This window comes from Diceros bicornis, chromosome 40 (genome assembly GCF_020826845.1).
Source record: "Diceros bicornis minor isolate mBicDic1 chromosome 40, mDicBic1.mat.cur, whole genome shotgun sequence".
Taxonomy (NCBI): Eukaryota; Metazoa; Chordata; class Mammalia; order Perissodactyla; family Rhinocerotidae; genus Diceros; species Diceros bicornis.
Genome location: NC_080779.1, coordinates 10,921,651 through 10,949,265, shown reverse-complemented (window position 1 = coordinate 10,949,265; position 27,615 = coordinate 10,921,651). Strand labels below are relative to the sequence as shown.

At 41.9% G+C, this 27,615-nt stretch overlaps 1 protein-coding gene across 1 annotated transcript in view; it reads left to right on the top strand.

Annotated features, from left to right (window-relative positions):
• Positions 1 to 15,749: 15,749 nt before the first annotated feature.
• The window catches only part of SLC9A2 (solute carrier family 9 member A2), a 96,422-nt gene continuing 84,556 nt past the window's right edge, over positions 15,750 to 27,615 (top strand). Inside the window, exon 1 of the mRNA XM_058534657.1 lies at positions 15,750 to 16,035. Coding sequence (XP_058390640.1) covers positions 15,750 to 16,035 — 286 coding nt within the window. The remainder of the gene's footprint in view (positions 16,036 to 27,615) is intronic.

The window sequence follows — 27,615 nt, the reverse complement described above, 5'->3', positions numbered from 1 at the left end:
TGAAGCCTCGTCTCTGCGGCTGTTTTCCCTAAGAGGGACAGGCAAGGTTGTTGGAGTCTAGAAAACAGGGCATGCAAGACAGCAGGTGCTGCTGTCAATAAAGGCCGTGCCTGGCTTCTTTGCTGAGAATCCAGGCCATGGCTGAGCTAGGGCGTGTGTGTGTGTGTGTGTGTGTTTGTGTGTGTATGTGTGTGCGCGTTGCAAAATAAAGTTTCTTGGGTTTAGCTAGATTTGATTTCCATTTCTGCGTGAGCCTATATTTTCATGGAAAATCAACAAGAACTTTTCAGTCTTTCTTTTTTGTAGGTCAGAAGGATAGACCAGGCTGTTCCTGTATTCTTTGGGATCAGAAAAATCATTTGAGTTTCTCTTCTGTCCTTAACTAACTCTTTCCTCCTAAATCTCATTTACCTTCATAAAAATATAATGTGTCATAATGACAATCCAGTAGTGTGGAATCTCATTATGTCTGAACAACATCTGTGATTATGTTTTATTCATGTGGTATCTTTTTGTAGGCCACATATTCATATGGAGAATTTCTCAGTCAATCCCAGATAGATACCTGGAAATGTTTAAGGCACATTAACCTGTTTAGACCGTCAAGCTACCAGGATCATTAAGCTGAATGGGAAAAGATCAAGCGATGAGTCAGGAGGTCAGAATTCTTGGCTTTGATTTTGATTGTCAGTGCATTTTTAGGACCTCATTCTCTTCACCTGTAAATGCAAGTGTTGGAATGGGAAGGATTGTGCATGCATGTGTGTGTGTGTGTGTGTGTGTGTGTGATTTTTCCCCTTAAGAGGCAGACCCAGCTCCTTTTTCAGTTTCTTCCTTTTCCAGTGAGATACCCAGAGATTCTTTGATGAAAAGAGAGGACTTGAAGATACTATTCCTTAGAAGTGGCATGTGGACATTTCACTTCCTTATTTTCTTATACTATTTAGTATTGTGGAGGCTGTCACACCCCACTCGGAGTATTACTAAAAAGGCATCTGAGCCCCATCAATTTCAGTGACTCATTTGGCTCCAGTTTACAAGCCTGGATCATCTGGTTCATACTGTGATGTAATGACTAAACATGAACATCTGGAAAAACAGTGCCCCAGACCCAGGTGAGTTTTCACACGGCCCCATTGATGGCTATAGTGTGTGTATTCGAATAAGTTGTTGTTGGAAGTCCTTTCTGCTCACCTTTAATCTCAAGGACTACACAGGGTTCCTGGAACTCTTTAGCTAGTAACTGTGTCAAAGTTTTCCAGTAGTTGGAAATGAATCCGAGGAGGAATGAATTTAATCTAGAACTCAAACCTGAATAGGTCTGAATTTAAATCTAAATAGACATGAAATTAAGTCTAGTAGAACTGAAATTAATTTCTTATTTACATACTCAATAGGATTTAGCCATACTTGATGTCCAATGTACCTATAGATTCAAAGGAAAATGGTAGACTGAGTACATGGTAGAGCTCTGGCCAATTGATTGTTTTGATTTCCTTCTGATCATTTCCATAAGTGCTTAAGTAATTAGAAAAATACAAGTAAGATCACAATCACAATTAGTTTTGAATAATTGACAATTTAAGTCCTTTGGATCCATAAAGACAAAGAATTCCATTTCCTAACCACACGTGTGAAGGAGTTACACGTCCCCCAGTTCAGACTGGCACCCCCTGTGTAAGTGCAATGAGGCGTAGTCTAAATTGTATTTCTGGGGTTCCCTGGAGTTCACATGAGACCTAGGTGTTATTGGCCAATATTGATGGTCATTAGACATCGCATCATGTATGCAGAGACTCTTGGGGCTGGCAGGGATCTCCAGGGACCATGTAAGGGGGACAGTTAATGCTTATTTAGTGTGTACCCTGGGCAGACCTGCGCTAGGTGCTTAAACACACATTTTCACAATCAGTCCTGACAGCTGCTCACTAAAGTAGACATCGTTACTCCAAATTCATGAAGAAATAAAGAAATCGAGGTCTGGGAAGCTATAGAAATATGCCCACATAAGGACTTTCATAAGAATCAGGCACATTCATGACAACTGCTGTGTTTCCTTTGCCATTCCTTTTTTTGTATGTCTATCACTTTTGTTTCAACTAATTCTGGGATAAAAAAGACATTCACACTTATAAAGTTAAAGAACAATTCAGACAAAAATATGATAAATATAAGTATAAAATTTATGTTGAATCATCAAAGAAATTGTAACACTAATAAACACTGATAAACAATCAAGTCTTATATTTGGTCAATTATTCCAGAAAAGGGAATATTTATAGAAGGATGATTTTACTTCCTTAGGAATGGTAACACTAGTAAACACTGATAAATAATCAAGTCTTATATTTGGTCAATTATTCCAGAAAAAGAAATATTTATAGAAGGATGATTTTACTTCCTCAATTGAATTCTCAGGGAGCCTCACTGCAATGTGAAATTTCATTTCTAGGGCCAGTGATTATGCATATTTGAGTCATTTATGTTGATGATATCATACTGCCTTTCATAAATGAATCGCTCTCTGGATGTTTATAGCCTGTTTGTCTAGTTTATTAGACACACACATTATAATACAATGAAAGGGTATTATTATTATTGTTATTGTTATCATTATATCTAATACAAGAAGCTATATATCTGTTAGTTGGCCTAAATTATAATTATCTCTTCAAAGCTATCATAGTATTTTTCATAAAATTAAATCCGTATTCTAAATATATTAACTGCATATCATAAAATATGCATTTAAAAGTGGTTTTAGGGAGTAAAACTTTCCTGATATTTGAAACATAATCTGTGTGGAAGCCATATCAGGTATCTTTGCAAACAATGTATCTGAATTATCTCAATTCTCTAAATCCAGAATGAGCAAAATGTTCTCTCCCTGAGATTATGGCATAAATGGGAAATATATACTGTTTTCTAAAAATGTAAAAAGTTGAAGATGTAAATAGCATATTAATCAAATTAGAAGTAATGTATAGTAGGGTTCTGCATTAATTTCCAATTTTCTGTCCAAAAGGGAACACAAGGAACCCTTACATGAGATGGTAGGAAACGTCTGTGTCCTGGTTTCCTATGCTCCTGATTTTATATTTATCAGGTTCATCCATTTTGTATCTCCTATTGTCATAATAAATTTGAGACCTTGTTTTTATATATTTAAGATTTAAAATACAAGCCTTTGACTCATTTGGAAAGGGCTGTGAGGACCTACCATGCTGCAGGCACAGGCCTGGCCTCTGGGACCCGGAAGGCACAGTCCTGAAACTCAGGCCGCCGATAAAGAGATGATCGCAATAGCAGTGTCATTTTAGGATTGGAGAGGTTACATTTTGAATTGAAAACGTTTCATTTTCTGAAGGAAGCCTTGCAATACCTCTGTGTGAAAGGGTAACGTATAGAGAGGGGCAGAGGCATTGGTATTCTCCTGAATTGTTGTATGTAACTGCTTTTTCAGTTTTCATTGGGGTTTTCTCATAAATTGACCCTTTCATTTCCCTTTAATTTACTCAATTGACATCTTAAACCTAACCTTTAATGTTGTCCCTCCTGGGGATAAGAAGAGAGAAGGAAACTGCTCCTCGGGGCATAGGTGGAGCAGTGCTCTGCTGAGCCGCTGGTCTGGGATCAGAGAATCAGGACTGCGGTGACTGCAGAATCTTTGCTCACCTTCAGCCTTACTGGAGACGGCCTTGTTCATTCGCCTAACAGTAGATTTGGATTGTGGGCAAACTGAATGACACATCAAGCTGTCTTGCTTTGAAGAACCTACTCTATATGACATTGTAAACTTCCGTTATTTTGCTAATCATGTGAAAAAGAAAAGAAGGATCTTCTGGAAGACCCATCAGTTGCTTGAAGACTGATTCCGCAACTCCAGAAGTAGACCACAATAGTTCTTTGGTATTCCACAGTCATTGACACCCAAGGAAGGAAAGCACAACTGGGACAATTACAATTTGTGAGGACGTTTCCAGGGCTCCTGAGTAGAAAAAGCCAGTTCCAAGCTAGGACTCGGATATCATATGGATCAATTTCCCCTTCTTATCTGTATACTTTACAAGGATCAGAAAAGCATGTAAGAAAGACTGAAGGAAAGTTTAGATGAAACTGCAAGGAGCAAACATTTGATAGAATGACAAACAAAAAAGAATATTTGGAATTAAGTAAGAAATGACCAGACAGCAGATCAAGGGCTTTCACTGATTCTTTTCACTCACTCAAACACTGGCTGAGCATTCACTGTGTGCAACCCTTCTACCAAACCCCATGGCCTCTGCCCTGTGGGAGCTCCCCCTCTAGAGAGGAGGCACACTCATCAGTGGATGGGGACAGTGACGTGCAAGTGTCATGAAGGAAAACAGGGAAGAGAGCTATGAGTTAGCTTGTAAGCAACTAATTAAGGGCTATATCAAGCCTTCCGTAAGGATTTTTCTCTGGATAATATTCCTCAGAATTCCAGAATTGCCAAAACTACCTCTGAGTAATGTCTATGACCCAGAAGGAAGTAGGTTCCTAGAGCAAGGTCAGGGTAATTTTTTTTGTTTAAAAAAATTTTAGCCTGAGTGAATTCTAGCTCAGATTAAGCATTGGAAATTATTTGAAAATACTTTACTGAATTTAGCACTTTATGGTACTTAAATCTTGCTCTAAGTTTGTATAGTTCTTAAAATGTAAATACTTATATTAAGGATAAGTTACTATTCAACACAAATAGCACATTTTACTCATGTACAGAATTCTGAAGAAATCCCAGGCTGTGTCCCTGTGCAAAAACCAATTGTGATCTACATCAGTTTACAGATTTGAGTTTACAAGGCCAGTATCTTATAGGCTGTTCATTTGTTTCTAGGGTCAGAACCTTCTTCAAACTTGAATTATCATGTAAGCTTTGTGCCAACCCATGAGAAAATGAGCTTCATTAGTTCAAACACTTGGTGTGTACAATCATGACTATCTATCACAAAGTCTAAAACAATTCAGTTGAATAATCATTTGTTGAATGAATAAATCAATGTTTGAATGCACTTCACAAATTAATTACACTAAACTTTTGCAGCCCTTTTCTCATAAACCAAAGTACACATTAAAATAAACAAATTCATTAATAGATAAATTCAAATTTTAAACATTCCACATTCAATCTGCCTTCTTATCTTTCCAGTTCACTCCCTCTAATGCCCTAAGTGCATCAATCTTTGCCCTCGCTGGCGCCTGCAAACCATTGGTCCTACCTGACTTACATGCCGTGGTCCACCATTATACCACTCCCTTGCACAAGCACTCAACTTGCTCTTTCCTATATGCCTGATGAAACTACGATGTAGGTTAATCCAATCTCTTCCCACTGCATGCCTGTACCTGTACAAGAGAATGTAGATAGAGAAAACACACCATTGAGCTGAGTGGTCCCATTACGTATTCATGGTTATTAACCTCAAGTGTGTTCTAATTCTATTTGGAATTCATAATTTATAGTCTCTCTTCCATTCTCCTTGACAAATATTTCATATTTTCATTTTTATCCTCAAATCTCCAATGCCTCTTTCCCTGTCCTCACTCTTACTGAAAAACTGAAGTGATGAGACCAGAACTTTGTAAGGTGCTCTCATCACAAATGCTCGCTGACCTGTGTCTGTGCCCTTCCTTTCCTGTTGCTGTCCCTGCTCCTAGCCAAGCCCAACCCCTCTCCCAGCACATTAGATGCCATCCCTCTCATCTCACCAGAATGCTGCTTCATCAGTTTCATCTTTTCTCTTCTAAGGCATTCTTTTCCCTTTTCACTGGATCATTCCCATCACTGTGCAAATATGCTATTATTCTTGAGTCTTGACAAACTTTTCTTTCTTTGGCCCCATGTTTCCCTCTGGCTCCTGTCCTATTTATTCCTTCTCCATATAGTAAAATCCCTTGTAATAGAGGTTGATACTCACCATCTCCAACTTCTCCCTTCTACTTGTCTCTTGAACCCCTCACAATTTTACATCTACTGCTCTACAAAAATTGTTCTTCTCAAGGTCCTCAAACCTCCATGTTTCTAAATCAGTCCCTGTCTTCATCCTTATCTTACTTGACCCATCAGTAGCATTTGATACTGTTATTCATGCTCCTATCCATGAAATACTCTCCTCATTTGGCTTTCAGGACATAGCACTCATCTTGGTTTCCTCTTATTTTCTCAATGTTCATTCCCAATCTTTTTTTTACAGGTTCTTCATCAGCTCCCCAACCTCCAAGTGTTAGCATGTCCCATGGCTCAGTCCTTGGACGTCTCTTCTTTTCTCCTTCTACACTCTCTTCATAGGTGGTCTTAGTGCTACCATGGAAGAGGTGTCCAGCTAACTGCCAAAGGCTAGTGCCCCCCCTTCCTTAGTGACAGTTGTTGCTTAGGGAAAAACTGCCCAGCCAGAGTCTATATTTCCAAGTTCTTCTCACATCTAATTGTGACCACTAGTCTATTTCTTGCCAATGGAATATGAGCAGAAATAATCTGTACTCGTCAAAAATTTCCCACGGGTATCATTTCTTTTTCCTCAATACCAGTGGGGTGATGATACGAATTGGCAGCCTCAATTAGCCTAGGTCCCTGAATGACTGTGTGAACCCTCCTCCAAGCTTTCCCTATTTCCCACTGTGGTTTGGACTTTAAAGGAAGGATGAATGTCTATTAATTTAAGCCAGTAAGGTCTTGGGTTTGAGTTTCAGCTTTGTCACTTTCTGTAATAACAACTGTTATTACCTTAATTAACATACCGATCTATTGGCTGATGACTCACAGATTTATATCCATTCTAAGCCTCTCCCCTAAATCCTAAACCTGAATGTTCAACTGTCCTTGACATTTCCACTTGGAGGTCTAATAGGCACTTGAAGCTTAACATCTCCAAAGTTCCTGATAAACGCCTCTCTAAACCAGCTCCTCTACAATCTTCCCTGTCTACATTAAAGAAACAAAACTTTAAGACAAATCCATTCTTCCAGTGGTTCAGAGAAAAAATCTTAGAGTTAACCTAGGTTCTTCTTTTTCTCTCACCCTCCATATCTGGTCTTTCAGGTAATACTGTTAGCTCTACCTTCAAAATACATCCAGAATTCGAGTATCTTCAGAATCCAACCACTTCTTACCACCCCTACTGCCACCATGTTGAGTCAAATAGCATCATCTCCTGTCTGGATTATTTTCAAAGCCTCCTAACTCTCATCTCTGCTTTTGTCCTTGCTTCCTTAAAGTCCATTCTCAAAGCAAGAACTTCAGGAATCCTGTTAAAACAAAAGTCAGATCACCTCATTTGTTTCTGCTCAAAACCTTCAAAGACTTCCCATCTTAGAGTAAATGCCAATGTCCTTCTCGTCAGGGCCTCCAGAGCCCTCTGTGCTAAGGCAACTGTTTCCTCCCCAAGTCCCACAACCTTTCATATTTATTTCTCTTGTGCATTCTATCACATTCAAGGCACTCTTATGGCTATGTGTGCATAGCCTAGAAGAGTGGAAAGAAACATCTGTTCTAATTTCAGCTTTGTCAATTGGACGCTGAATAGCTTTTTTGAGTGTGTGTGAGGAAGATCAGCCCTGAGCTAACATCCGTGCCAATCCTCCTTTCTGCTGAGGAAAACCGGCTCTGAGCTAACATCTATTGCCAATCCTCCTCGTTTTTTTCCCTTTTTCTCCCCATAGCCCCAGTATATAGTTGTATGTTATAGTTGCACATCCTTCTAGTTGCTGTATGTGGGATGCCACCTCAGCGTGGCTGGACAAGCATGCGTCGGTGCGCACCCAGGATCCGAACCTGGGCCGCCAGTAGCAGAGCACGTGCACTTAAACGCTAAGCCATGGGGCTGGCCCCCTGAATAGCTTTTGATTAACTTTCTTAACTTTTCTGAGTCTGACATTTCTTATATCTAAGCTGGAGGAAATAATACTCATCGCATAGAATTTTTGGTTACTAGTGAGTAAAAGAGACATACTGAAAGCTCTAAATTCATGTTGACATCATAATTAACATCGCCATCATCATTACCACCCCCATCATCATCATCATTATTATTACCATCATTCATCACCATCATCATGATGATCATCATCACCACCATCCGTCATGATCATGGCCATCATCCATCATGATAATCACCATCATCATCACCATCACCACCGCTGGCATCATTACCACCACCACAATTATCATCCCCATTATCACCATCACTGTCATCATCATCATCATTGTTCTACAGTATAGTGTAGACTCTGGGGTCAAATCACCTGTATTCAAACCTTGACTAGCTGTGTGACCTTGGGCAAGTTACATAACTTTTCTGTCTTTAGCTTCCTCATTTGTGAAATGGGCTGTACTAGTAATATCTATAATTTTAAGGCATTATGGGTATTTAATTAGATGATAGATACAGTGCTTGAAAAAGAGCCTGCCTCATTCCATGTGCTGAGTAAATGTTACCTATCACTATTATTCTATCATACTACATAGTTCTCAAGGGCAAGATTCATATGGTCTGTCTCTGCAACTCCTGCAGAAATGTATGCTTAGCATATAGTAGTTTAAACTAATGTTGTCTCTTTAAGATGTTTCCAAGTTTTAAGGCTGATAAAAAGAATTGTAGAAGCTCAGGGACTGTAGAAGCATGGAGATTCAGAGGCATATATGCTAGATTTTGCTCCTAGAGCAAAGAAACAGTCCCCTGTGAACAGTCTGGGTCAGAGTTCACCCTGAAGCAGCTCATGAGATCTCAGAGTGAACTCTTCTTAAATGAGATCTGCATAAGCAGGCTTTGTAGGGTCACCTTTGGACAGATAAATGACACTCAAAAGTTTTAAGGAATTACTCAAGAACAAAGAGCAGTAGGAAGTGGATAAAGATGCTTGCATGAACATTGGTGTTTTAAACTCTGCTTCCTTTATTTCCAGGTTTACATTTGGTCAGAGTTCTGTCTATTTCCAGTATGGTAGCAGTTGATTAAGTTCTAGGAAACTAAACAAAATATGCATTTGCAAAGGTACTCCTCGTTTTAAACTGTTTCTAGAAACATCTTTGCCATGATCCTGAAGGGTAGCAGAATATACCACCCCAAATATGCCACTTTGGTATATTGATTATTTTGAGCTGTAGGCACTTGAAATGCAGAGAGAGGCTGTCTCTGAACTCCCTTTATATTTCTAAGGACAGATCCTCCAAAAGGAACTCAACTGTCATAAATCTTCTCCCCAGAAGTTTCATCAACCGGGAAAGATTGACTCATCACAGAAGAGGAGACCAGAAGTTGGCACCAGACAAACCGTGTCATGAACTGTCATATCTCCCATCTACTCTTCTCAGGGCCCAGTCATCTTTCCTAAAAATCATTTACTCTCTCCTAAGAGGCTACATCCCCCTGCCCCTTCCTTACAAAGATGGTATTTCATCCGGAATTTTAACCCACCCTAGAGAGAGACTCATTTTTACCTGGATATTTCCAATGTATATATGAGGTACACATGTTAATAAACTTCTGTTTGTTTTTCTCTTGTTAACCTCTCCTGTGGTGAGACACCACAGGAGTCTCAGCTAAAAGGCCAGCCCTGGTGGTCTAGTGGTTAAGAATCGGCACTCTCACCACTGCTGCCTGGGTTCATTTCCGGTTCAGGGAACCACACCACCCGTTTGTCAGTTGTCACACTGTGGTGGCTGTGTGTAGCTGTGATGCTGAAAGCTATGCCACCGGGATTTCAAATACCAGCAGGGTCACCCCTGGTGGACAGGTTTCAGCGGAGCTTCCAAACTACAACAGACCAGGAAGAAGGACTTTGGAAAAGATTTGCAATGAAAGCCCTGTGAGTAGCAGCAGAGCATTGTCTGATACAGTGCCAGAACGTGAGAGGACGGTGCAGAAAGACCAGGCAGGGTTCTGTTCTGCTGTCCTAGGAGTCGGAACAGACTTGACAGCACTAACAACAGTTCAGCTAGAAATTCAGAATGGTAGAGGGAAAATTATTCTTCCTCTACAATCCCTTGAAGTACTCTTTATCTATTGGGTCCCCAAAGGTACACAGAGACTTTCAGTTGCAGGTGCCTAGCAACTGTAGAGACTCTACGAATATCTGCAGAATTGATGAGTGCGTGTGCTTTACCTGTCATAAGGAGATACCATTCAGAAGTTCCTGTGGGTCGTCTTTCTGCTTTCTGACTGCACTGCACATCAGACCCAGAGACAACGTGGCCACGTTTAAAGGACAGGGGGTCCCTCCACACTGACCTCACAGTGCTGAGGAGGGTGAGACAGGATGGAGGCATGTCCCTGTTACACAGATGGGTTGGATTCACATCTAGATCTGGAAAGCCTTTTAGAAAGAAATATAAAGTTTCTTATTCCAACTCTCTTATTTTTTTTTTTTTTTTTTTTTTGTGAGGAGATCAGCCCTGAGCTAACATCCGCCAATCCTCCTCTTTTTTTGCTGAGGAAGACGGCCCTGGGCTAACATCGGTGCCTATCTTCCTCCACTTTATATGGGACGCCGCCACAGCATGGCTTACCAAGCAGTACTTCGGTGCGCGCCCGGGATCCGAACCAGCGAACCCCGGGCCGCCGCAGCGGAGCGCGCGCACTTAACTGCTTGCGCCACCGGGCCGGCCCCCCAACTCTCTTATTTTTATGGAGGAAAACTGAGGATCTGAAAACCTCAGTTGTTGGATATCTGAAGACAGCATCTTATTTTAAACATACTAGGAGATTTCAACATTCAAAGTACCACTCATTATAACCTTGAATTTGCAGAAAGTAGCTTTTCAGATACTAAAACATTTCTCTGCTGACATGAAACAAACATGTCTGGCTAAAAAGAAAGAGAGAAAAGCATTTAATTCCATGCACGTCAGTAAGACATTCACACCCCTGCCTGCTCACTGAAAGGAATGCTCTCTAAGAAGACAACGCCAGATTTTTGCTGAGGACTAAGTCTTTAAAAAAGATGAAGCTAGTTTAGACTTTAAGACTTTCAAATATAATAATAAAATCATCAAGTCAACAATACTACAAGTGCTGAATTTTTTGTGTGTGTGTGAGGAAGATCAGCCCTGAGCTAACATCCATGCTAATCCTCCTCTTTTTGCTGAGGAAGACCGGCTCTGAGCTAACATCTATTGCCAGTCCTCCTCCTTTTTTTACCCCCAAAGCCCCAGTAGATAGTTGTATGTTATAGTTGCACATCCTTCTAGTTGCTGTATGTGGGACGCAGCCTCAGCATGGCCGGAGAAGCGGTGCGTCAGTGCCAGCCGGGATCCGAACCCCGGGCCGCCAGTAGCACAGCGCACACTTAACCGCCAAGCCACGGGGCTGGCCCCAAGTGCTGAATTTTTACAGGCCAAGATTTTGAATTGATATATCATTACTACGCAAAACTAAGCATTAGTGGTTGTACAATACAGATTTCAAAGAAGGGGGAGTTAAAATATGAATATTGTGAAATATCAGTTCTATTTTCTATTACTAGGTACTCTTGTGACCATTATCCTAGTAACTAATGATGGAGCCGTTTCCTGCTCCCTGTCTACTGATCAAGCACACACGGTGGACTGGACATTAAGGGAGCTGCTGCCCCGTGCAGAGTGCTGGCGCCGCCCTGTGGTGCAGGGGAGCCACTGCCACTTACGCACCAATCACGTCCTCTCTGTCAGCCTCCAGGCTGCATTTGAAAACTAGGGATAACACACTAAACCTTCGGGAGGTGTGTGCTAGCGTGTGGAGATCCCCGCCTGCTCCCTCACACAGAATTTCCTGGGGCTTCAACAATCAACAACGTCACCAAGCTCCAAGCTCTGTGTGGCAAGACACACAAAGTTAAATCCCGGGTCCTCCAAAGCCTTCCAGGGCAGGAGGGAGCTTTAAGACCAGCCTTGCACTGGGCGATGATCCTGATCTCCTCTGCAGAGTTCATATTTTTATTTTTTAAGGTACACTTCCTCTTAAGCTAAATTCCAAACTCCTTTGTGATTTTTAGTGATGCCAGAGATACTGTTCTGCTTGATGACTGGATGATCCAGGAGAGTTATTCCTGTTAGAGGATTCCATTACACGCAGAGAAGTTCTAATAGACCACTTTATATCAAAGGGTAGAAAAAAGATTCACCAGTTTCTCTGAGAGGCTTCATGAGTTCCTGGTAAACCCTTCTATGCTACTCAAATCAGATAATTATTATGCATGAAAATACTTAGAAATCCTGTCATGTGATTGGGTTTTCACATCATTTGGGTAGAAAGGAAAAAAGGAGATGTGAGATGTCAAAATATGAATCAGGAATCGTCGGAGGGAAGCATTTCATGTGGAACTATTCATATCCATCCTGCAACCAATGCGACCATGAGAATGGCCCGCAGCCCCTATCCCTAAGGCAGGAGAGCTGTCAATTCCTGGTCAAATCACAGGTTTGTTCAGCCAACACGTACTTAGTGGGTACTCACTGGGCTCAAGGCACCGTGCTAGGAGTTAGAGATAAAAGAATGAATCAAACAGATCGTCCTTACCTTCACAGACCTTTCACTCTAGCCAGAGAAAAGCAAAATGATTAAGCGCTATGAAGAAAAGGTGTGCGGAGACATCAAAGGGCATAAAAGGGGACCCCAGTTAGTCCAGAAAGGCAGACAGCAGGTAACACTTCGTTGAATTGGTTACCTTTGACTGAGACCCTAGGAGGAGTTTACAAGGTGAAGGGCAGAGAGGAGAAAAGGTACCCCTGCACTGGGAACAGAGTGTGCAAAGGCGCTGAGGTGCAGGGGAGCTTGGAACATTGGTCTGCCTAAATAGAGCATTGAGGAGCAGGGGCCGGGGGTGGAGGGGTGGGGTGCGGGTTGCGGGGTGAGTGAGGTAGCGGGAGGGAAAGGCAAAGGTCAAATCTGGTAAGTCATTGTAGGATTTTAGTCTTTCCAAAAGGCACTGAGAAGCCACTAAAGGATTTTAACTTAACAGAGACATGATCTCACCTTCAGTCATTCCACGGGTACAGCAATGGATGGTATCACCACTTTCAAGGGCTGAGCTCCTAATCATAGGGCCCTCTGAAGAAATGGCTCAGCCAAGTCGGTGTCAGCATGGGGGTGTAATTGAACTCTTTCTTATTTGCTTTAGGGGAAAAGATGAAAAGACGATTTTTTAAACTGAGTCCTTCATCTTCCATTTATAAGAATAAATAAAAAGCGTTTTTCCATATGTAAGAAAAAGTTGATAGCCTCTAACTACAACAGCATAGATTTATAAAGTTAAAGTGACACTAGAGCCTGTATGTATTCTCTACAGCTACTAGGGGCAGAAAGGGCCCAGAAACACAGATCTGTCATTCATCTCCTTGTTTATGATGCACCATCATTCTCAAAAGCCTTATGTGACTTATCTAACTGCTAGAAATTACTGTCTGAACGTGCCCTTGTCCTACTGTTATTTCACTAAACTTGTAGAACTGGCCTGATTTGCTTACTGTAAATAAAACTTTATTTGCTATGGCTTTGTGGACAATCTCTAAAATATTCTCCACTATTCCATTTAAAAGTACCTCAGAAAATAACCTGCGGTTTTTTGGCAACTAGTGGGGTGGAGGGTGGGATGGAACCAGTGTTAGCAGGGACAGGCCTGGGCTTGAATTCCTTCTAGATCCTTCTTTGATTTGTAAACTTGAGGAAGTCTGCTTGCTTGTTTGTTTTTAAGCATTTCTCTGTCTATAATTCTTCACTTATAAAATGGGTACAAGAATGTCTATCTCTTTGATTAACAAAAAATACAAGTAAAGTGCCTTGCACGGAGCTTCCCATGCAGATATATGCACTTCCAAAAAAAAAGCAAACCCGGTGTGTGGCACAGTGGTTAAGTTCCCAGCTCTGCTTCTGAGACCTGGGGTTTGCATGTTCAGATCCAAGCCACCGACCTATCACCACTCACCAAGTCATGCTGTGGCGGCATCCCACATACAAAACAGAGGAAGATGGGCACAGATGTTAGCTCAGGGCCAATCTTCCTCACCAAAAAAATTAAAAAAGCAGTTATTATTTGCTGCTCCTTTCTCACAAGGGAATGTTAAGCACATACCTTTAATGAAAATTTCCAGCAAACAGAGAAGGGGAGGTGGGTTTTTTGGATGGCTCAATGATTCTTTTTAAGAAGATAGAACACGCTTACATTCAATTCTGTTGCACTTTTGAAACGCTTGTGCTTTTATAAAATATTAAATGAAGGGCCCTGTGTCACTTTCTGGACTCCTTCTCCCATTTTTCCTGGACTTGTCCCTGCATTACTTTCAAGGTCCAAAGATGACTGTGCCTCACGCTTCTGTTCAGGTGGAGGATTTTTTTCTTGTACCCTCTAGTGACGTTCTCCATGTTAGAACTTTGGGGGAAAAAAAAAACAACCCTGCTTTGAATGTTGAACTGCCAGGTGTTTAATAGTAGGAGCCATGTTTTGATACAAAAAAATTAAAGAAAAAACAAGGATTTTATTTCCTAATATCGAAAGGAAAACTGAGTTCATTGAGTGACAACCGGGCTGCTATCATGTTCGTTTCAGTTTCTGGTGATAAAGATGCTGCGACAAGAAGACCGCAGCGGGGAAGGAAGACGCCCTCGTAGGAAGGCTGCGCTCCGAATGAGGAGGACGCTTGGCGCTGGGAGATAAAGCTCTTCTGGATCCAGAGGGGGATCGCGCTTCTCTCCTTCCCTCTCCTAACCACAACCCGTCCTGTAATTAGCAGAGCAAGTCAATCTGAGCTAGGCAAATCACTGGTTTTCCACGAAATAATTATATTTCTGTTGCTCTCGGACATGTACACCTCTAAGCCTGAAAACAGAGAACGATGTTTTTCTCTTTCGTGCCCGGGGGCAGGGAGGAGAAAAGTGGAAGCGACAGTGAGGACAAGGAGGGGAACCGGTAGAAGGTGGAGAAGAAAAGGATCCCGTGGGCGCGTGGGAACACTGAGTTCTGCACAGGGAGTTCCAGCGCGCGGGGAGAACGCCCTGGACGCGATTTGATAACTCTCCGAGGGGGAACAAAATGAGGCTGTCCTAAGCTTTCCGTACCATCCACAGAGCTCCGCAGCGTGTCCCCGCTGCGCCGGAGGCTCCCCCACCCGCGGGCCCCGCTGCTCCCCGGCCCCGAGCCTGCGGCGCCTCCCCGCGCGCCCGGCGGACCGGGGTGTCCCCTGGCAGGAGCCTGCGGGGGACGGGGCGCGACGCGTGGGGCGCGCCGGCCCCTTCACTGGATGGACGCCCGACGCTGCCTCCGGGGCGGGGACAGCTCGGGCCACCTTGCGCCCGGCGCGGCGATCCCCCCCACAACTCGCTGGGTGGCGGCGCGCGCAGTTGGCGAGAGGGGCGCGCGGCCCCGCGTCGCCCGCGGGCTCGGGCAGGTGCGCGGCGCTCCGGCCCGGTGCCCGCGTCCTCCCGCCCCCGCCCGGGCGCCGCGCCCGCCCCGCCCCGCCCCCGCCCGCGGGCCGCCCGGGGCAGGGCCTGCAGTGCGGCCGGCGAGCCGCGCACCGGGCATGGGCCGGCGGCCGGCGGCGGAGGGCGGCTGAGGACGGCCGAGGGTCCGCGCTGTGGCCTCGGGTCGCCGTGCGCGCCCGGCCGGGCAGCGTGCCCGCTCGCAGCGGGGCCCGAGCCCGTGGGCTGCAGAGCCCCGACTCCGCGGCGGCGGCGGGAGGCGGCTCTCGCTGCCCCGCAGCGATGCGCTGAGCCGCGGAGGGCCGAGCGCCGGGCTCGTCGTCCGCGCCGGGAGCCGACCCCATGGAGCCGGCAGGCACCGGGCGGAGCCTGCGGGCGCCGGCGCCGCCGCTGCTGCTGCTGCTCCTGCAGGTGGCGGGGCCGGCGGGCGCCCTGGCTGAGACCCTGCTGGACGCGCCGCGAGCCATGGGCACCAGCTCCAGCCCGCCCAGCCCCGCGAGCGTGGTCGCTCCCGGCACGACGCCGCTCGAGGAGAGTCGATTGCCAGTGTTCACCCTGGATTACCCCCACGTGCAGATCCCCTTCGAGATCACCCTGTGGATCCTGTTGGCCTCTCTGGCCAAGATTGGTGAGCGAGCTGGACCCGCGGGGTGGGGCAGGGGCGATCGGGAGGGGAAGCCCCGGACGGTGCCCAGGGCGGCGAAGGGACCTCTGGGTCGCGGACCAGGGCACGAGCAGCAGATAGAGCAGCTGCTTCTGCTCGAAAGGGACCCCGGGAGGAGCGGCTTTAGGCTTTCGTTCTGAAGTGGACGTTCGCCTTGAAATTGCCCCAAGATGTAAGCCCATACGAACTTAGCGCTTTGCTGCTTATTTCTGCCTCAGATGGCAGGTGTGACAGCCCTCTGCCACAGTCGAGACCTGTTTGCTGAGGGAGGAGGCGAGTGGGCTGAGGTTTATTGGTGTCGCCTACCGGGCCAGAGGCGCAGGCGAGCACCTAGGCTAAAACGGTTGAAGCCCTGGATGCTGGAGGGGAGAGATACTCCTTGGCAGTGACACAGACCCTGGCGCGCACCTGACTAATGAGGTGCATGGAGGAGGACCAGGGACACCTGAGTGCCTGCAGCTGCGACAGGAACGCCCTGCCTCCTCCCTCCTTTGGGCTGAGGCTGTCACTCTCCAGGAAGCGTTTTCTTAGGTGACTGAGGCCAGTGCAGCGAGATGCATCTTTAAAAATAATTAATCCACTTTCAGTCTATCTGTAACTCTCATTTGGAAAGCAGAAGCCTCAGAATGTATTTTCTCATCTTCATCCCCCACCAAAAAAAACTTTCGTTATGATCATGGCGCTTTACATTATTTTCACTTTATATTTTAAATAATTTTTTATCTTAAAATATGTCAACTACTGTTGCAATGATTCAAAAAAGGTATTAGCTCAAAAGAATTTGTGTATTATCACTTATGTTTTATACATTTGCTGGGTGAAAGGTCCTGTGTTGTAAGGTGAGGCAAGTCTCCATAAAGGATGAAAAGACACATGACCTGTCGTCTGGGAGCTCGTTGCTTGGTGGGAGAGATGGCATACACACCAGAGACCGTGATACAGGAAAGTGCTTGGAAAAGATGCTATAGTAGTGTAAGGAGGCAGGAATCGCTTCCTCATGCAAAGGAAGCATTTCAGCTGGGTTTTCAAGGATGACCAGGATATGGTCAGTTGGAGATGAAAGGGAATAACATTCCAGAGAGGAAGAAACAAAAGCGTAAACTGGGAGGGAAGCACAAAGCACAAGGGATGGTTACAAGGAGGGTGGAAGTTGTGGGAGGTTAGCCTGAAGTGAACCTTCGATGTCAGATTGAATTAATTAGATTCTATTAATGGTGACCAAAGGAGGCACATGCTATTTAATGACTTTGCAGTCTGTAATTGCCTGGCTTTGACATGGTTCTACTAGCTGAGTGTTTTAATTCCATCTGAGAAACAGAATAAAGGGAAATGGACTTCCCCTTCTATCAAGCAGATATGCACATTTGCGTAGACTCGTTGCCTGTAATAATAAACTCAAGTGCCATCTCCTTGTAGGGTCCTCACGACAACCCTCCGTGTGGGCACTCCCACTTGGTAGAGGTGGAAACTGAAACTCAGAAAGTTTACATGAGTTGCCCACGGACGCACAAAGTGGGGAGTCAAATGCAGGCTCTGTTCACTCCCTTTCTTTCTCCAAGCCCCAAGTGTCCATCACTGGGTGGGTGCGTTTGTGCCCTGTTTCCATTACTGCTTCTCTGTTGCCCTTTCTATTCAATTACAACTCTCTCTTCTGTTCTTCACTACTGATTGTTTTAATCTGATTAATTACACTAATAACAGCCGCTGGTGGGCACTTAAGTTCATTGTCTCTAATTTTCACAACCACCCTGGGTAGGTATGATTACCCCGTTTTGTATGTGAGGGAACTGAGAAATGGAGAGGTTAACTTGCCAGTGGGTGGTGAGCCAGAATTCCAGCCGGGTCTGTCTCATGTCGCATCTTTGTGTTGCTCCTGGAGGCTTGTTTTGTTGTGAGGAATAAATGAGACTAGATGTGTATAGCATTCTTAGAACAGTGCTGGGTGTTACTGATCTGCCCACTGGCAGTTCTCTTATCAGGATGTATTTATATTCACTGGCACTTGCTGTTCTTCTGGTCTGTCTGCCTCCCCCAAATTCTGAACTTCTTTGGCTACTCTTTCCTCTTTCCTTCCTGCATCTAGGGTGGAAGGAAGAGATGGAAACACAGACAGACATTCACATCTACTGGCCAGAAGGTTGAGCAGAGAGGGCTCTGAGTGGAGACTGCCATGGGTGGGGTGAAGGGGATAGTTCGGAGAACAGAAACTGTAGTTTTAGAGACCCAAAGCTGGTACTTGGGGTCGTCTGGATTCTTCCTGTATATAGCCCAGCCCTGTCCTGCTGCTGTTGCTCTGTTCCTAGAGGACCCTGGAAATGCTCAGAGATCCTCCCCGCCCCTGGCTCCAAGGCCCTAAACTTTCTATTTGACTTTCAGGAAGACTGTCTTGGGCCTGTGGGACACTTATAGCCTATTAAACAGTCGTCTAGTCAATCAAATTCTATTTTAATTTTTGCACTGGAAAAACTATTATTTTGGGATGACTTGTATGGCTTAATTTGCTCATATTTAGGTAGGATGCTAAATTGAGCTGTGCAAGGGGACGTGAGGCTATGAGGTAGCAGGAGTGTTAACTCATGCAAAATGCCATGGTTTCGATTTGGGACACTTTTATCCCCTGTACCTAGTGTACCTGAACTTACCTGCCCCACAGAATGTGGAGAAACATTGCCTGTGATTACTTTAACAAGGATAGCAGGTTGCCCCAAGTGGAGGCTCCTAATAACATTTGTAGGAGCTTCAAATCATGCCTGATGGGTGAATTCAGAATAGTTTTCCAGATTGCAGCACAATGTAATCCTAGAAATATTATAATCGGATGTGAGAAAATGCATTTTTGGCTGAGTGTTGAATGATTCATCTTAACTTTTCATTGTTTTACCTGATTATCAAGGAAAATCAACTTCCTAATTATTTGGTCAAAAAGAAAGTTCTGTAGTTATAAAGTTTTCTAAAATGACGATGATGACAGTGATGATGTTGTGTATGTGTATGTCAAGTAGGTTAAATAACTAAAAGAACGTAGCCAATTCAGAACGCCTCTGAGAAGTTTAGGCAAGAAACATCTCCCAGTTGGTTTTTCACCGAGATCCCCACACATGTGAGCTCTTGTTGTTTCTTCATTTTACTTCTTTATCTTTCGAGTAATTTGATTTTTTTTAGCAGTTATAAATGCACACTTTGCTTGGGAAATCCTGTACGCAGGGATGGAGTTCTACAGCCTGGAATAATAGGTAGCCAAAGAATTAAGAAGAGAAAAATTTGCTGGAGTGTTCTAAAGTTGTCCCCTCTGATTTCCTTGCCCATGAAGTGGGTCAGTAGGATTTGCCCTAAACTGGATGAATTTGGGCACGCGTTCTGCTTCTGTTCAAGGTTCGGAGACAGAGCACTGGGTCTCCTGGTGGTTAGAGTAACACAGCCTCTCTTCTTTGTCCTGAGTGGTTCCCCAGACGCCCTTCCGCTTACCTTGTAGTCGTGTGGAGCTGGCCCATTTGCCTCTCCTTCCAGGTGTCGGCACTCACCCTGCCCTTTTCATTTCCTTTGCCCTTAAACTTGGGGTTAGAACGCAGAATATGCCACTTCTCTCCATCCTGTTGTCTTGAAATTAAATAACTTGTATTATTATTTTAAGGGCAAGACAGAAAGCAGTTTTGTCCATGAAGCCTTCTCCTCTGGGCTCCCGGCTGTCTTGAATTGGAAATATGAAACCAGAGAGTTTCTTTGGTTAGTGTCTGCCTGAATTAGCAATCTCTTGATCTCTGGCAAAACCTAGCCTTGTCCTTGATCTGTTTCTTTGTCGTGTTTGGTTTTCCTGAAGCATATTCACCAGCTAGTTGGTCAGTAGATGAGGCTTATGGTCTTCGCCTGTGATTTGAACTGCATCACACTGTGAACACACTGCTAAAGCCGGGTCATCTTGATGGCATGTGTTTGTTCCTAATAAAGTTACAAGAGTTCTGATTCCTTTCTGTCTCAAAGCCTCCATCTCTTCCCATTGGGCTAACCATGCATTTTCTGTTTTCTGTCTGAAGCATGACTTAACAGCTTTCTCATATTCTTTCTAAAGACCATTTCGGGTCCCTTCTAGAATTTTATCACTGTACCGCAGAAATATTTTTGCACCTTTAAAAATAATAGCAGGTAATTTTTCACCAAAAAATGTTACTCTTTGTATCAACTTTACCCATGACAATAACAATTATCATTAATAGGATGCTTTATTTTTTACAGAATTCTTTCACATATCTTGAATCCCCAGGAAGTAATCAAAGAACCTTTTGTATAAACTTGTTTGTTCCTTGTGGGGTTGTAAAAACTCACCTGTAAAACCAAATGAATTTGGTGGTTTGTATATGGATAGATTTTCACCAATGATTCAGTTGCTTTAAAGTTTATCATTCCATTTGGCATATCTGTGTCTTCTCAGGTCAATTTTGGTATTTGTGTTTTCATTTTTCTGGAAAGTCATTTCATTTGAGTTTTTAAATTTATGGGGAGAAAGTTATTTTTTATGATTTTAGAAATATCCACTTTATCTGTATTTATGTTCTACTTTTTTATCCCTAATATTGTTATTTTTGCCTTTCTTTACCTTGATCAAAATTCTCAGAAATTTATCTATTTTATACTTTTTCAAACAATTGGAATTTGATTGGCTTCTAATTTATCAATTTCTACTCTTTATTATTTACTCAATCCTACTTTATTTGGGTGTATTTTGTTATTTTTTTTTAATTCTTGAATTGAAAGCTTAGCTCATTAATTATTGAATTTACTTGTTTTTCTAATATGTTGATTCCCACCTTGCAAGGGTACTGAATCCCTGAAAAAACGCTTGTAGTTGAAAACATAATATTATTGTCAGTTATTTCAGTGGTAAATATTTTTATGAAATCCTGAGCTCCAAAGTTGGCATGCCCTTATGCCAAAATGACATTAGTCTTATTAAAATGGACAAAACTATTTCAATAGTTTAGTTATTATCACTCCTAATAAGCCATTTTCCCTTCATCAGTTTCTCCAAAATATGGCTCTTTACTTGTTCTCATTAAATTCAAAGCTATGATAAACAGACACTTAAGACTATGTTACAAATAAAACATATTCACGATACTCGAGGTTTGTGTAAATTCACCTTTATTGCAAATTATAATAATACACATAAAGAGAATGGCAAAGACCGAAGAATGCAAGGGAGATGATGCAAATGAAATTATACTTTCCTGATAGATTGCATGAAATCATTTTTGCTATTAACTAGCAAACCATCTGTATTCTGAAAGAAGAATTTAACACAACATATCGGTGATAAAACTGGAAAGATGACTTCTTGATGTCTCTCATCAAGGGAGCTCAGCCACCAACTTAAAGACTATAAAATCCAGTTTGGTCTTTATGAAGTCAAAGATATGCCTCATGAGCTGAAATAGGAATATCAAATGAAACTCTTCTTAAAGATGAATTCCTGTGATCCAAATGGGTATATCTTAGAGGAATGACAATGTATGTATTTAAGGCCAGAAATATATTTTTCTGTCCTATTTTAGTTGCATTGCATAGTTTTGATATGTAGAGTTTTCACTGTTGTTCAGTTCACAGTATTTTTAAATTCCCTTTGATTTTTGTATTCTAGCCCAGTAATTATTTAGAATTGTAGTTTTTAGTCAGTAAACCTATAGAGATGTAGTTATTTTTTATTTTATTCATATTTTATTACATTTTGGTTAGATAGGCCTGATATTGATTTTTGATATTGATTGTTGATATTGATTGAGATGTCCTCTGTGGCTTAATATGTGGCCAGTTTTTAACTACATTTTCCATGCTTGCTTGAAAAAGATTGTGTATTCTCTATTTATAGGGTGCAGGATTTTATGTAGGCACATGTTCACATATACAGACACACACATACACACACAGACTAGCTCAAATTTCTAATTACAGTGGTCAGATCTTTAATTGCATTACTGGTTTTTTTGGCTACTTTATCTCTTAGGTTCTGGGTACATTAAAATCAACCTCTAAGATTGTGATGTTAATTACTGTTGTAATTTTGTCAATTTTTGCTTTATATATTTTGATACTATGTTATTAGGTACATACTAGTTCAATATTGTTATATCATCTGAGTGAATTCTTCTTTTAATTATTAAGTTATTAACTTATCTATTTTCAATAATTTTCTTGTGGCTCAAAGTCTATTTTTTCGTTTATTACTATTGCTTTTTAAAATAAAACTGGCTTTTGCACATGTATTTTTTTCTGTATCTATGTTTTTCCACATATATATTTTCCAGATATATCTTTTCTCATACCATTACTATAAAATAAACTGGATAATTTTCTTTTAGATGTATCTCATTAAGTCACATATAGCTGGATTTTGTATCTTTAAATTTTCAAATATCTGTAGTTTAAAAAGAAGTGTAATTACATTTATTGTGAGTAATGGTGTATTTAGATTTACTTTGTTCTCTGTTTACTGTGCTTTTACTTGGTGTCTTTAGTTTTCTTTTCTTGCCATATTTTGGTTTAGTCAATTGTTTTCTTCGTTTGTTTTTTATACATTATTATGCATTCTGTTTCTATTCCTTTTGTGGTTACTCTTCAATTTTAATATGATTACTTAATTTAACAGGAGCCAGGCCAGACTGCTTTGGCTCACATCCCAGGTACATTTTCCTACATATTTTGTAGTTGTATAGTTTTTGGTGTGTAATTTTAACTCTCTGGAATCGTTTTCCCTATTGGTAAAATAGGGGTAATAAAAGTACCAATGTCGTAGGTTACTGTGAAATTACTTAATATATGTAAAATATTAATTTCCTGGAACATAGTAAACATAGTATTTGTGATTTTTATTATTTGATTCCTGAATAACACTTAAACTTTAAAAATTTTAACTGCTATCTGCCTGTTTCAGAATTCTAATGTTTTGTCTTGCAATTTAGACCTAGTTTATATTTAATTTCCTCCAAATTAATTTTTAATTTTTTTTTTTTTTGTGAGAAGGATTAGCCTTGAGTTAACATCTGTTGCCAATCCTCCTCTTTTTGCTGAGGAAGATTGGCCCTGGGCTAACATCCATGCCCATCTTCCTCTACTTTATATGTGGGACGCCTGCCACAGCACGGCTTGATAAGCAGTGCATAGGTCCGTGCCTGGGATCTGAACCTGCGAACTCTGGGCCGCCAAAGCAGAGCATGCAAACTTAACCACTACGCCACCAGGCTGGCCCCGAATTAGTTTTTAATTTCTATAAGCAATGTTTATATAGATTTGCAAATGTGCTTACCAATTTTTTTTCATTGTTACTTCTTCTGTCTCTCCTTTTCTTTCATATTGCTTTCCTTTTCCTGAAATATGTTCTTTAGTAGATACTTCAGGGAGGGCCTTTGAATGATAAATTTTCTTGGTCTTTGTTTGAAAATGTCTTTATTTTGATTATGCTCTTGAATGATTATATAACAGAGTATAAGGGTTGGAGTTATCACTCATCATTTGGACAATATCATTTCATTACTTTCTGTCCTCTTTTTTTTTTGAGGAAGATTGGACCTGAGCTAACATCTGTTGCCAATCTTCCTCTTTTTTCTTTTTTCTCCCCAAAACCCCAGTGTGTAGTTGTAGATCCTGCTTGTAGGTCCTTCTAGTTCTGCTGTGTGGGTCGCCGCCTCAGCATGGCTTGATAAGCAACGAATAGGTCCCTGCCCAGGTTCTGAACCGGCGAACCTCAGCCCACCAAAGTGGAACACGTGAACTTAATCACTATGCCACCAGGTTGGCCCCATCTTCTTTTGTTGCTAAGGAGAATTATGTTGTTACTTTCATTGTCTTTGGCATTAATCTGACTTTTCTCTCTGCTTGAATTTAAGTTTTTTATTTGGTTATTTCTGATATTCTGCTCTTTCCTCAATGTGTATGGATTTATTTTATTTTTCTTGCTTGGAACTTGTTATACTTTCATGTTTATTAACTGCTGTATCATGTTTTTAATCTGTTTTCCTTTCTCTTCTATATCTTGGTGATTTTATCAGATTTTTCTTCCAGCATACCATATTACTCTCAGTGTGTTTCTAATCTGTGATTAACCTACTCATTGGATTTTTTTTTTCCCCCTAAAGCCCCAGTATATAGATGTATGTCATAGTTGCACAGCCTTCTAGTTGCTGTATGTGGGACGCGGCTTCAGCATGGCCAGAGAAGCAGTGCGTCGGTGTGCGCCCGGGATCCGAACCCGGGCCACCAGCAGCGGAGCGCGTGCACTTAACCGCTAAGCCACGGGGCCGGCCCCTCATTGGATTTTTTATTGTAATTATATATTCATTTAATTATATATTCATTTTAGTTCTTTTTCAAGTCTATCCACATTTGTTTCATACTCTTCAACTATTTAATTATAGTTTTTATTCCTCCAGTCATTCTTTTATTTATTTAAACTATATTCATTTTATACCTTTTTTTTCAGATTGTTCTGTTATTTTTAGTTGATAGTTGCTAATTCTTATGTTTACCACATTTACTGACTTTCCATTTTGGATATTTATTTCCTTATATAGATTATACTTTTTATTGTAAGCTTGGCTTCAGCAAGGAATGTTTACTTGATAGTGGTCTGTTTTCCTTAAGTTGTGCAAGGTTCTTACAAAATAGTTTTGAGTGTTCTTGGTGAGACCCAGAGTTTCAGTGATTGGTTTTTAGTATTAGCTTGGTTTTAGTTGATTCTTAGCTTGGTTTTCCCATATGATTCAAGTACTGTAAATCGACCTTATACCTGTGTGCGGTGTAGAGCTGGAATTTAATACTTCACAGGGGAATTTTCCCTCTGCCCAAGGCCATAAAGAGTTGATATGTTTCTTCCCATTCTTCTATGAATATATATACCTTTTACTTTTTATTTATTTATGACAGAATGGCTCTTTGAGACTCAGGAATTTATGCATGAGTCCTTCCCTTACTGGTCTGAAGTCAGATTTCTTGTCCTTATGTAAGTGTTGAAACGCCAGGTTCTAGCACATGAGGCAGGTATCTTGTCTTGTATCCCCCTGGTTCACTGTGGCTTGAAATCCTACTGACGTCTTGTGCCTTGATTTCTCTCCTTATTTCTGGCCTCCTAGACATTTTCCTGTATTTTGAACATGGCTAGATATTAATATTATGTGTTGTAGTGACAGGAGGCTCTATCTATGTCCATGTTGTTGGATGGCTCAGTGGCCATCTTTTTAAAGAAGTGCTTTCTATGAAATGCTTAAAGTCCATGGATATGTTCTGTGATATTCATAGAATATCATAATGGAGTCTCTTTAATGTAAGGCGAAAATAGTATGTACTTTGCTAGTTTTTCTATCTGCAGGATGTGGAGGTGTGACTATTCTGCCTTTGTTTGATCTTCTGTGTTTTCATACTTGGATAGAAGACAAATAGCTCAGCAGTTAAAGAATGTTGGACCTAAGTTTTGGAAAAGCTATCCCCAGATTAGAAGTATAAAGACCCTCTTGCACTTCTAGTTCTACCATTGACTTTGTCTTATGACCCTGAGAAGTCTTCATCTGCTTGGTTCTCATATTTAATTAGTAGAAGCAGGGATATATATCAGCTCCATCTGTTTGATATTTCCATAGGGATAATATGAGATACTCTGTAGGGGAGGAAATCATTTATAACAAAGATTTTACCTTTATAGCAAAAGAAACTTAAGCCAAGAGAAGCATGTGTTTATTATATTAAAGTGATGTGTAGACATGGGCTTATTGTCATTGTAAATGAGACATGCACAATTATGAGTTAGTCTCTTGCAATTACATCTTTTAGGTGTAATGAATCATAATTGATGTACTTCCTGCAACAATCCTGCACATCACTGGCCAAGGCTTTTCTAATCTTGCTTTTTAAAGTTCATCCCTTGTTTGAAGATGTGTGTATTCCTCCCTGTCTTCAGTAATTCCAGGGGAGGGCACGAGAACTCCCCTGAGAGCTCTCCATGTGGCTGCGACAGAATCATATTTTAAATGTGAATTTCACGTTATTAGAGTTGGCATACAAAAACTCACGTGAGAAAGACAGAAAAGAAGAATCAGATTCACAATTATATGTAGAAATTTCCACTGAAAACAAATCAGGTTGCACATGCCCACCCCACACGTGAAAGCACTCTAAGAAAGTTTAGAGGTTTTGTTATCCGCAGAAGGTTCCTCATGGAGCCACAGGGCAGCGAAACAGTCCTGTTGCCGTATTTCTGTGGCTCCGCCGCTGGCTCTCCTGCTCCTGCCTCCTCCTGGGCTTGTGTCCTAGGGATCCGCAGGCTGGGAAAGCGGAGCAGTGCCACGCACCCGAGGGAATCTTGTGTTGTGGCCTTGGAGGGTGGAGATGGGTGAGACTGGGTAATCCCTCTATTACGGTTTCTTTCATAAAATAATAATAGCTAATAATGATGGAGCATTATCCCATGCCGGGTATTTGGGCCAAGTGCTTTACACCCATTGTCTTATTTAATCCTCACAGTAACTCTGGGAGGTAGGCGCCATGATTATCCCGTTTTAAAAAATCGATGGGGAAACAGGTCTAGAGAGCTTAGGCAACTTGTCCACAGCATCACAGCTGTGAGCGTTCGAGACGGGATCCTCGGCTCGTGTCCTTCCTCACTCCACTGTGTCTCGCCCTACCAGCCTACCTCTCACGGAGAGTGTTAAGTTCTAGACGTCTGTGTGTGGTCTCCAGAGCACCTGGATGTGCCTGGGGCACCCACTCTTAACCTGGAGCCGGAGGCCTGCGCTTGAGTTTCATGCTTGATCTTTATTACCTCATTTTGACTCTCAGATTTTCATTGTAAAATCAGATAATAATGATAATAGCACCCTGCCTACTTCACAGGGTCACTGTGTGGACCAACTGAAATAACGTGTGAAAACAAATTGTGACTCCCAAGTTAAGATTAGTATGACCTCACAACAACTCTGGAAACTGGGTAGGGCAGAAAGAGCTAATGAAAAGGCAAGGTGGGATAACACCTAAGTGGTATCAGAGCTAGAACTTGAGTCTAGGTTTCTGAATCTTGGTCTAGTCTTTTCTGCCATCCATAACTTAGAGAATGTAGAATTCTAATGCCTTTGAAATATATATATTTGACATGTTAAGGATTCCTAGGTTAAAGATTCAACACATGTAACTTGGGCTACCATGTAAATTTTAATAGGTCAAAGTCCAACCCCAACAGATTTACAGAAGGAAAGATGTTTAATCTCTTTCACTGTCGCACATCCATACACACATTGAATTGCACACGCACACGTGCACATGTACACACATAAATGACATTCATTAGGGCGTAAGCTCTGTAAGGGAAGGGACTCTATCTGTTTGTCTCACTGTCTAGAACACATAGATACTCTGTGTCCTGGCACATAAGAAATAATTATTGAGTAAATGAATAACTAAATGATATTTAGAGACACTTTTTGTTTCATCTCAATTTAATCATGTGGTAATTAAGGTAACCGTATATCCATGGTTTGCATTTTTGGCCTACCAACATATTAATAGTGTGCC